This window comes from Onychostruthus taczanowskii, unplaced genomic scaffold, assembly GCF_017590055.1.
Source record: "Onychostruthus taczanowskii isolate IOZ18803 unplaced genomic scaffold, ASM1759005v1 scaffold15, whole genome shotgun sequence".
NCBI lineage: Eukaryota > Metazoa > Chordata > Aves > Passeriformes > Passeridae > Onychostruthus > Onychostruthus taczanowskii.
Genome location: NW_024498685.1, coordinates 9,424,997 through 9,437,186, shown reverse-complemented (window position 1 = coordinate 9,437,186; position 12,190 = coordinate 9,424,997). Strand labels below are relative to the sequence as shown.

Sequence of the window (12,190 nt, the reverse complement as noted above, 5' to 3'; positions counted from 1 at the left end):
CACAGCCAGTGCTTCTCATTACTGATATTTCTCTAGTGCAGGGTCCTTCCTGGAGGATCCAAGGTCGCATCCTTACTCTTAGATTAGCAGACAAACCATGATTTCAGCCAGCCTGCTGCTCAACTTAGCAAAGGAGTTGCATATTCAGTTCATACTCAGTTCTGTGGATGTGAATCACTCTGCTTAGCAGTGTCCTGCCTGCTGGAACATGGACACAATCCCAGTTTAGATGGTTCACTGAGGGGATAACACAGTGAGCTCTGATATTCAGCCAGGGCCTGCACCAGCCCTGACCTCTCACCATGTCAGGGGCTGGACTAATTGGGGTTCTTTGCCCTTGTGTTTTAGAACAGCTGTTTCTGCAATGTCACAAAGTTTCAGTTTCTCCCAAAACACAGGGAGAGGGAAAGAACGGGAAATAAAGGACAGCTAAATAAAGAACAAATCGAAGAAGGATATCCCATTATATGAAATAGGTGAGGATGGATTGAGGAGCCACTGCAAAATCACTGTGATGGGGTTTTTTTCTGGTGCTCTCTACAGATGGATTTGCAATTACTGGCAGTGTCACTGTGTCTCTTTTCCTTGCTTAGATGTAGGTTTCAAAAGCAATTAGTGAGTCTGAGTGCTGCTCTTAAGGCACTTTAACAAAGCTTGACTTGCAGAGGGCAGACACCTGCTTTCTGAAAATCACCATACTTTCAAATATCTTAAGCTAAATACCTGTAAGCAAATGTGCCTGCACCTTTTATTCTTATCTGTTTAAAGAAGTTATGTTGATATGAAATGCTTTTTGTTTTCCTCCTGTGAAACTTGATACAGGACCTCAGGGGTAACGCTGATCTCGTATGAAGATAAAGCAAGACTGAAAAGAAAGAAATTACTTCTTCCTTTCCTAGCTTGGAAATGATGAAAATCTTAATATTCAACAGATCAGTGTGCTCAGAGGTGGAGCTGGACTATGGACCTGACCACTTCTTTCCATTACAAAACCCAGTTCTGTTGCTTGCCAAATATTAAAAAGTTGTGCTGCTATTTCCCATGACAGGTTCAACCTAACCAGGGAATTTTGTGGAAAACTTCAGCTGTGTCCTTCATAAAAGGCAGCATTTTTATGGAAAAAATTCGTTCATATATGGTTAAAGAGTGTATAATTTCACACAAAATGTAAATTAAAATTATAAGGCAATCTTCATTTCAGAATATCCTAAGTTTTGAATGATTTACCTCAGAATTTTAATGTTCACTTAGGCTACAGATTTTTCAGGGAAGTGGATGAAAAACACAACAACAGATTCCACCTTGTAATAATACCACGCAAGTATAAGATAAATACATTTGCTTTTATGTTTTATGGCAACAAAATGCATTGAAATAATATTTTAAAATAATATTTAATTGTTTCAGGTTTTCCAATGCCTGAATCAGAGTTCAATTTCTTTTTTGAGAACTATAATCAGTTAAGACATATACAGAATTATAGCCATACCATTTCTCAAGGTTAACTTTAATGGTGATGATTATGACTTTATAAACTTTCTTTAATTTGACACCATATCTTTTACTTTAAATTATTTATATGCCTTGATGTGGTTCTTGCTTAGGAATGCTCTAAAAAACTATTTAAAAATTCACAGAAACAACAAACTTGAAAACCAAAGACAATTATTCCAAGGTATGAGTAGCAGTTTGAAAATAAGTATTTCAGCTTCAAACTGTTGACCTAAGCTTAGGGCATAATTTACTAGTACAGTTTCCTTTACACTATTCTAGGAAACGGTAAAGTTGATGGAAAAGACAGCTAATTTCTCTCTCCATCTATCCTTCATAGAACACTACACAAACATATCTGTCTTAAAGACAGACAAAATAAGATACTGCATCCTACTCTCCACATTTTTCAGCACTCTTTTGACATCCCCCTTTGTTTTTTAATATTTTATTTACTGTTGGGAAGAACTATTTAAGATGAGGAGTATACCTTTTGGCGGCTACAAATCAGAAGTTGGAAGATTTCTTGTTCAAAAGGGCATCCTTAAATTCTTTTCAGGAAAATTCTCCAAATTCTATTTCTTAAAATAGCCACTAATTCCAGCTGTCCTTAACAGGACTGCTGGTATTCCACAGCTGAGTACTGTCCTCCTTTGTTCCCAAAGCAAAGTTTCCTTCAGAAAAAAAACAAAAAAGCCCTGTGTCCTTGCAAGAACTACCTACCTTACACAGTGAGTGTGCCAAATGAAAATCAATTTTAAGTCTGCAACTGGAACTAGCACTTGCATACACATTCACTCAGGGCTCACTTCTGAAGAAACATACACAGATATACTTCCTGCCACCTCTCAAGTACAAAGCCAGTTCTTATTTGCACAATATGTGCACAACAATAGAGCTGTGTATGAACTACTGTACAGACTGTGTATAGACTATTCTGTGTATAAACTACCCTGAAGGTTCTGATGGCCATATCCCAGATAAGGAGCATTACATTTTGTGATTGTTGGCCATTTTGTGCCTTGCTGCCAAGTAGGCAAGTAGTGAGACTGTTTTACTGATCAGAAATAATAAACACCTGAGTCTGAACATGAACTACCATCTCACGTGCCTTCAGTCCAGACCCAGAGAAACCGATAAATACTGACCTCTATAAATGACACATTTTAGAATACTTGAAGAACACTGAGTTTTAGCTGGTTCAGGCAGAACTGGTAGCAGAAATCAGAACCAAAGGTAAAACGCAGCAAGAGAATTAGAATAAAAAAGCAACAGCTTCTGTCAAGTTTAAATCAGGGAGAACAGCAGCAAACTTCCATTGGACTGTGGTCACAAGCAGCGCTTGCACTCGACATAAGCAGGTGCTGCTTGACCTAGGAAAGAAGCAGCATTGCAGCAGCCCCAAGCAGCAGCATTGCAGCAGCCGGGCAGCAGAGGCCACATTCCAGCCCAGAGGAGGAAACAGAAGCCTTGAGGACACTCACTTTCCCAGGAAGTCCCACACAAACCCCCCTACGTGTTGCGGTGCGGGGACCGACACCTGGTAGGGAGGGTGCAATTTGCGGGAGCCGTGCTTTCTGAGGAAAGGCACAGTCACAAACACCCCCGAGGGAGCAAAACAGAACAACACGACTCGGGGGAGCGGGATGGGACAAGGGGGGAGGGGAAAAGCAAGGGGAACAGAACACAAAACGAAAAGTTACAGAGAGACAAGAGGTTATGGAATGGCAGTACAAAAAGCAAACAGTTAGTTACAAAGGAAGTGAATAACCAGACAGCTACAAAACCTCTACACCACCGCAATAGGGGACAGAAACACAAGTATCTCTGTATCCCTACAACTTCTGTTCACCCACAGAAGAAATGTGAACTTAGAGCCCATCTTCCCATAAGAAAAAGCAAAATGCTCCCCACATGTATATACACCAATGAACTCATGCTTTCAACCTTCTAGAATATTTTTCAACTTTTGAATAGCATGCACCATACTTCACATATTTCTTTTAATATCTTTTGTCTGAAAAGCAATGTCTCCCAGTCAGTAACTGCAACAGCTACTGAAGAGTGGAAGCATTTCCCTCTGTATGTTACCATAAGCACAAGGCAGCTTTGCTTGCACTGAAAAGGTTAAAAGAATAGTTTTCTGCTTTTAATCTTTCTTGTGCACACCTCCCTAACAGGAGACACGTCTTCTGCGGATGAAACTGTGATACCATTTCTCTGTCCCTGACAGCACATGGTCTAGTTGTCACACAGGACTACCAAAAGGGAAAACAACAGGGAAGAGAGACTCTCTTTTGAAAAATCCCATTTTCTTAGTGCAATTATTCTCTGTACGTAACTTTTTTCTTCTCATCTTGCTGCACATGGAACACTGGCTGCTCCTGATAGGCACAGCAGTATTTGCTGTTTAGCTTGCTGACAATTGCTTCTGCAGGCTTTGCACAACACAGCTTGATCAGCTGTACAAGCATTAGAAGTCAAGATAATTTCTAGCTCACTCTGCATGGACCACAGTTTACGAAAGGCTTTTAAAATGCAAAACTATCAATTTTTTTTCCTGGAAACCAGGATTCTTCTAGCTGTAAAACATGCATGTAACATGCCTGGATATATAGGTTCAGGCATGATAAAATCTCTGCTTTGTACAAAAACTCACAAGGAGAAAGCAAGCTTTCAGGGAATAGTTGTTTGGGGGAGCAGTTGAAACAACTAAGGCCAAACAGAAATTCCAACAATTATTCAGAAAAAGAGAAATTTCCAGTCAAAACCTCACCATAAAGAAACTGCAAGTTTCTATCTATTTTGCCAGTGCTGTGTTTATATTACATTTCCACCTAAAAAATAATTTCAGGTGCTGATACTTGACTAATTCACCATACCAACAGCATCCAGATTAGATCTCTAGATCATGAAGACTTTTTCTATTTCCACTTAGAGTCGTTATAGAAGATGAATATTCTTAGATTTTTCTCCTCCCCTTGATTTATTTGGCTGCTGGCAGTCACATGATAACAAAAGAAGTCTTTTGTTTTACATAGTCAAAATACCTATTCTAATTACTAGAAATAAGTGAAAACATATTCTATCTTATCTCAGTACTGGCAGAAAAGTTATGTTAAAAAGAGAAGAGGACCACTCAATTTTTGTAAGACTAACAATCAAGTGGTAAGAAGGAATGGATAAAACTGAATACTCAAAGTATTTACCCAATGGTTACAGAATGATATCTAGTCATTTGGGGGTTCATTGTTTTCATAATAAGACTTTAGTCTGTGACTGAAACATCAAGAAACTACCATGTAACAGGACAAACAATAACGGCTTTGCAGAAGTCTAGAAATGCATCTTTTCCAAGAAAAACCTTGCTTTCCAACTCTGAAGATTGTGCAATTGCTTCTATCAATAAAAGAGGAGAAGACCCATCCTAATTTTTCTTCTTTGTTATTTTTCCTTTGTAGGCTATAATTTTTTTGTTTATAGGACACTTGTGACTACTCAATTTTTGATGCTGCAAGTCAAATCATGATTAGTTTCTGAATGTTAATGTAATAAAAAAGTCAGCTTGCATTAAAAGTATATGTAAGAGAATTCTCTTTCTGCCATTTTAATCTCCTCTAGGAATCAGGCTGAGGAATGATGCATATTTCTGATTTTCTTTTCCTAAACAGTAGTTACTTCTCCACAAAGAAAAAAACCAATTAAGGCACTATGAATATATTTCTTCCCCCTATCTTAGTTCTAGAAGAACTTGCTTGAAGCTTGCTCCTCGTACCTGTTCCCTGGTGAACTAGCCTGCTCTAAAGAAGATGACATGGGGAATGTCACACCTGAGATGGGGACCCCAACAGGAGTGAAAATAATCACACAGACTAGCGACTTGTAGCTTTTTCATGTCTATACTCACTCAACAGTATCAACCTACTGCCTGAATGTTCTGCTGATTACATTATGTACCAATGGGCTGAACAATGCATCACTTAGGAAAAAAGGGAAGACATTCAAAAAGAATATATCCTTACTCCTGGGTGTTTGAGGTTATGCCATATGTATGAAGAATTTTAGCTTAATAAAAGAACTTAAAGAAAACTAACAGGATGTTGCTTACAGTCACAAAGAGAGAAGAAACCCAGCTGGCAAGCTGAACTGTACATGTCAAGGAAAAGAGAATGGACTCCTCAGAAAAGAGTTTTTCAAATCATTCAGAGAGGCCCATAATTTGACAATCAGCAAGCCATGAAAAACAACCACTGATTGCAGAACCTGAAATGTCCTCCACTTAGTTGCCCTAATCTTCCTGACACTAAACTGTAGGGTAGTTAAGTAGTGAAAAGACAGAAAGACTATTCTGGCACAAGGCAAATGGGAATAATCAAATTTCCATTTTGCTGCTCCAAGTTAGTGATTTTTCATTGGGAATGGTAAAGTAAACAAAAAACCCCAAACAGGTATTACTGCCCAGAAATTTGCTCTTGGCCCACTGTAAGATGAGAAAACAACAGAATGCAGAATCTAATTCAGGTTTTTCACAAGATGTTTTACTTATATTTGTGATACAAATGTCATGGAATCATAATAAATTATAATTTTTGCTAGGGACATTATAGCCTTCAGCCTCTTGGCTCCAAGAGAAAGATGGAAAATGCTGAAAAGTGATGAATCAATAATTTTTGCTAGGGACATTATAGCCTTCAGCCTCTTGGCTCCAAGAGAAAGATGGAAAATAAGTGATGAATCACGTTTTGCTTGGACAAAAGCAAATCTGCTCATCAGGCTTCACCTGGGCCAAAGTACCCCTGTATCCCTACCAGTACTGAGTTATGAGGCCACTTGTTGTTGTCAGAAGAACCTGAGTAAACAGTAACACAAGCTCTGAAAAGGCATTTTTCTTATTTGCTTTTGTGAAAGCAATGCCTGAGGAATTTCTTGTATCAAAACAACAAACTGGTTTTACAAACACATCAAAATTTCCGCAGCTTTTCCTACTGTCTCCATTCCCTTACAACTCTATCTACCCTTCTAGTTCTACCTGAATCAGCCCCATTTTTGAGTAGCCAGGTAAGAAATAGCACATGGTAAGACACCCTTTTGCTAATAAAGGACCAAAGACAGAAAAACTCTAAACAGACTTTTCCAAAACAGACACTTTAAGGTTTTGAAGACAAGAAAAATAACTTATCTTGAACATATTAATGTTAGGTTTTTTTGCTCCTCTTTTAACTTTACACCATTCTCACCTTTCCAGCTCTGCTATCTTCTTATCCTTGTCATTCTTCTCATTTTCCATCTCTTTCAGGATCTCCAGGAGCCGATCCACCTCAGCCTGAGCCTTGCCAGACTCCTCCCGAAAGCGCGTTACCTCCCTCTCCAGCTGCTGCATGCGCTCGCTCAGCTCAGGACTGGCCCTGGCCTCCAGCGTTGCCTCGTGAGCCTGGGACACAAAGGTTCAAGAAACACCACTTCATTCACATGGAACTCTGACAGCTCCAAAATGTTATCTATGACAATTCCAAAAGGCTATCTAGAGACCTACTTAAAAATGGCAAGATTAATTATTACACAGGAATATGCAGGGCCTATGCCATTTTAAGTATGTGAGTATATGCCATTTTGAGTATGTGAGTATGTGCCATTTTAAGTATGGGGAAATACTCTGCAGGAAAACAAAAACTTTTAACAAATTTAGTTTTTTTAAATTCAGCCAAAAAAAATACATGGCTTTTAATCTGAAACAGAATCAAAAAAGAAACAGAAATATGAAAAAAGTGTTAACTTCTTTGAAAGAAAAAAAAAAAGCAAGTGTGAATGTACACACTTATAGTACACTTATAAAACAGTGATAGATGTTTTATAACAACTATAATAACTATAATATTATAATACTATAGATGCAGTTATGTAAGATATTTCTAACCTATTTCTTCAAGAACAATAAATCACAGGTAATAGCCTTCAATAACTACATCACTATGCAAAGTGTCAGACCTTTGCACAAAGGGTGCTGATGTGATCAGGCCCTTGCCAGTTCTGTGAGCCACACAGACCAGGGTTTATGAGCATGGCTACTGAAATTATCTTTGCTTAGTTACCTAGGAAATACATTTTTTAAAATCAGGCTATTGGAACAAAAAGTATCTCTGGACTGAGGATGACATGATCCCAATGAAAAGATTGTTTGGGGAGGTTTTTAATGGCTTGGTTTGTTACAAAAATCACTAATTTATCAGTAAACATAATTCAATAACCCCCATGCACGTAAGAGGACAGGAAGAATGCAGTATTCATGCTGGAAGTTAAACTAGCAGACTAAGGACTATCCTTTTTCTCTCACCCTGCTCCTCTGCTCTTGGAACTTGAACTGCAATTTGATTATCAATTAAAGCTATTTCAGAATTGCTCAAAATTGCTTAAATGAATAGCAAGTTTGATGGTAGCAAGCTACTCTGCTGATCAGGATTGCAAAGCCCAGGCCTTGCACTTCTCAAATCAAACCCACAACAGAAAATAAGACTACAGACTTTTCTCCCCTCTGTGTGCAGCTGTGGAAAGTTGTTTTACAAGCTGCCAATGTTCTGCTCCAAAGCACACTAAGTCTAGATCTGATAGTATAGGACTCTGTTGCTTTTAAAGGTAATTGGAGAGTACTACAGCAGTAAAAAAAACTCAGGGCAGAAAGCTGCTGCTTCCAAAGGACCAAATAGCAAAATTACATTTGGCTAAATCTGTTTAGTTATTCAGTAAAACAAGACTGGAGGAAAATATCCATTCATTGACTCCAACATTTTTGCCTTGAAGTGTCTAGTTTTTAATTAGCTTCTTTAGAGCCAAGGCCACATTCTAGTGGAATCCAGGAGACTTGTGGAGCAGAATATTATGGGACTGTGGAAAGTCTTGATGCCTGTCTTTAATGGGACTGACCTTGGGATGGATCTGGGTTTCCCAAACAAAGGAAAGGTTCATGTTCCAGGGCCTTAGCCCTGCAGCTCTTGTCTGAGGGTCAATAATAAGCTGTTGTGGCTTTCTTTTGTTTAAAAACAAGAATTCCAGAAAGCTGATGAAGTTGGACAGTATTTTATCCTAGAACAAAACGCCCCAGGCACTCCCCAGGTCTCCCAGGCAGATGTCAGCAAGAGTTCCCAATAACAAAAAATCATGGAAGAGTGGAACCCTTTCCTGAGGTGATGCATTTAGAAACACTTAAAAAGCTCCCTACTTTTGAGTAGGGACTTTCCAGTCAAACCCTGACACTCCTGTGTCACTGAACTGTGAGACTGAAAACCCTGAGTCCGTGTTTCTGGCTGAGACCTGGCCACAAGTGCTTCCCTGTGAGCCTGGAGGCTTTGCAAAGCCTTTTGGAGTTAGGGCTGTCACTGCTTCCAGATTCCTTACTGCCCCATAAGCACTTCAAATTACACACCCTTGGAAAGAGCTCTCCACAGCAAGTGGAAGTGAAATGAATGCCCTGCCAAGAGGATGCAGACTCCAGGAGGACGTGGCAGCAGTGAGACTGACAAGTGTGTCAGCTCCATGAACAGCTGTGAGCACCAGGGGACATACTTGGCTTTGGAACGAGCACTGGTGGGTGTTTCTGAAATGCTTTTTTGGGATTTCCAGCCTGCGGAAATCTGAAATACTTGATTTCATTTCCTTTTCAACTACACCTTGAATTTCAAAACCCCCTCCAATCTTTTCTTCCCAAATACAGGGAATTGGGAATACTGTTTTTGGGGTCACCTATACATCAACTGAGGGCATCAGTATTCTCCTAAGAATCACTGTATATAGAGTTAAGTCTGGTTTTCACCAGTCAGAGCCTGAGTTCTTCTGTACTGGATTTAGCTATGTTTCCAACATCTCAAATTTTTTCTTTTAACAAATACTCCTCCAGGCTCTTTAAAGTCATCCAAAATACATGATCAGATAATCAAGAAACTTCTTTTCAAAGAAAACAAAGTTAGGCTGTTAGCCTGGCTTATTAAACTCACTAATTCAAAAGAAGTTATAAGTCCTAATGCAATTTGACTGTCAGAACAGTCGTGATTTATTTTACTCTGCTAATAAAAGCATCTCCACAACAACCCAAGAGACACTACTGAGAAGAGGAAATAAATTTTCTTTTCTAGAGAATTAGCCAACAAGTCAGTGTGTCTGGTTCTTATAGAACTGAAGGGCTATTTACAGGACATAAATTATTAGTTAAGACACGTAACACATGTTATTTGTATATAATGCACATAAGTATGGATACTTTCACCTAACACAAAGAGAACGTTATGTGATATTCTGTAAACTGGAGACCACTTCCTGCACTGTGAGTTACTGACTGAGTGACTTTGGTCCACTTTGTGGGTTTTGTACAAAATACGTGTTTCATGACCGTATCTAAAATCCTACTGGATTCATTTATTGAATAAGAGAGAAAACCAACGCATTTAGAGCTTTCCCACAAACTCACATCAAGATCTGGAACAGATGAAATTGGCTACCTTCCCTGTGAAAAATAATTTATCTTGTTTTTTTTCTCCTTTAACTAAAAAGCTAAACACAAATAATGAAGTCCTATATTCAAGTAAAAAAACCTACATACAACTTGCCCCGCCCATCAAAGGTGCATAGAAATTCCCAAATAAGAAGTAATTTCATTTTTGAAACACAATCAACATCTAAAGTGACAAATGCATCAATAATTTCTCCTGTATTAAGAGATTATAAAAAGACTATTTTGTAAATTTGACTTCAATCTCTGCCTGACACAGGATTTGTAAATCTGTAATTTTAATATAGTTACAAACAAATGTGACAATGTATAAAAGAAGTATGACAAAAAGTATATAAATGTAGAAAGCAGCCTGCTGAGGGCGAAGGGAACACTGCACTTGCTCCTCTCTGCAGGCCATTGAGCTTACCTGACTAGAGGCTATTTAAACCCCTCACTTGTTACTCCTGACCCTGGCATTAGCTCTCTGTGTTCCTGTGTGGTATCAAACAGGTGAATTAAAGAGCACAGCCAAACTCACAGACTTCATTCTGCATTCATCTGCATAAGAAACAGCCACATTTCAGCTGGAAAGCAGCACCCTCTTAAGCTCTGCTTTTATTAGCAAAGCTCATCTGACCAGTATTAATCTTTGCCAGTGTGAATTCAGTTTCAAATTCTAAGTGGTTCAGGGCTGAGAATAGTTTAAGTTTACTACTCTGGATATGCTCTCCCAGTCCTTAAGAGGGGCTATAAAGCAAGAGGTGGTTTAACAGCTTTCTGCCTTCCTGCTCTCATTTCCCATCTGGAAAGTGGTAAGTGATGGGGTGACTGCTTCAGGTACCTACAGAACATAAGAAAGAGTGATTGTTCCTCAACAAAATAAATGTACTCTAACTTCTCTTGCTTCCACAGAAAATCAGCTGACAAAGCCAACTTCTACAGCTAAAACAAAGATGACCAATGTTTCATAGAAATAACCAATATTTACAGATGGAGAGGAGTGGAAGACAAAACACATTAAAAAGAAATTTCTAAGTTGATATTTCTTGTGCCAAAAACCTCTTTTTTAAGAGGTAAGATAATCTTACACAGCTTAAAGTGTGCCAGAGACAGGGAACATAACAATAGCACAGACCTAATTTAAAGGTTCTAAAATGTAAATAAAAATTCCAAACATTATGACCAAGGCTCCAAATCAATATTCCTAAAATATTAACTAAATCAAACAGCAAATAACTCACAGCAAACACTTTCTACTTTTACCTATGAATTGAGACAGTAAATTCAGTTTAACATTTCACATACAAATGTTGCCAAGAACTTTTGGCCATAAAGTAAAAGTTCCCAAGAACCTGAAATCCCATTTTAATCCACCCTCCTACCTCCAAGGGAGCCTCATGTCTCCTAAAAATAGTAAATGCACACACAAATACAAAAACATATTATGATTAGTTACTGCAAAAGACAAACACTTTACCCATCTTCTGTACTTTTCCTACCACAAAGGCAGAAATTCAACTGATAAAACATTTGTGCTGTCTTCTATCGTGCCTTCATTAGTTTTAACAAAACTGTAAATTTAAAAAACAACCAGGCTTTTTCCTCCTTTAGTTCCAAGGCTCTACACACCCCAAACTGTAGAAAAGCTTTCTGAAAAGGCAGTAATGGAAGTAAAAGGCTCAGGAAATTCTGTGATATACTATGTAGTGTAAACTTGAGTCTGTCACAGAGAGTTATTTGCTGTCTTTTAACCATCTCTACATGGTTAGTCTTTGTTAATGGAACTGTAAATTTTTGACACTGAATAAGCAAGTGTTCAGTTGGAATCAATTCATAAATAAATTCTCTTCTTTATGAAGCACCATAAATACAGGAAGACACCCCAAGTGAGGCAATTTCCATTACTTAAAAAAGTGATCTCTTCAGAGAGACACAAGTTCCCACAGATGTCATTAAACATTAACATTAATCTGCTCTCTTTGGATTCACCCCAGCACAGAGTGGGCAAAGTCAGGAGGGAAATGCCCACAGGACATCTCTCTTTGTGAGTGTATTTTAACCCCCCCAGCTGCCTCCTCTGATCTGGCCCTTACTGACCACAGGCTACCACTGCTAACAAAATCAGGACACAAGTAAAGAACAGACATTTAGTACCAGTTTTTGGATATTCAATGTATGGCTTTGTAAGTTGCTTACTCTTAACTGCAACATGACATGAAA

At 38.5% G+C, this 12,190-nt stretch overlaps 1 protein-coding gene across 6 annotated transcripts in view; it reads right to left on the bottom strand.

The window, feature by feature from the left end:
• ERC1 (ELKS/RAB6-interacting/CAST family member 1) overlaps positions 1-12,190 on the bottom strand; it is a 270,885-nt gene that overhangs the window by 158,234 nt on the left and 100,461 nt on the right. For all 6 annotated transcript variants that reach the window (XM_041398556.1, XM_041398557.1, XM_041398558.1 and 3 more), the window contains one exon: positions 6,729-6,922. In XM_041398556.1, the coding sequence (XP_041254490.1) occupies positions 6,729-6,922 (194 nt within the window). The remainder of the gene's footprint in view (positions 1-6,728; positions 6,923-12,190) is intronic.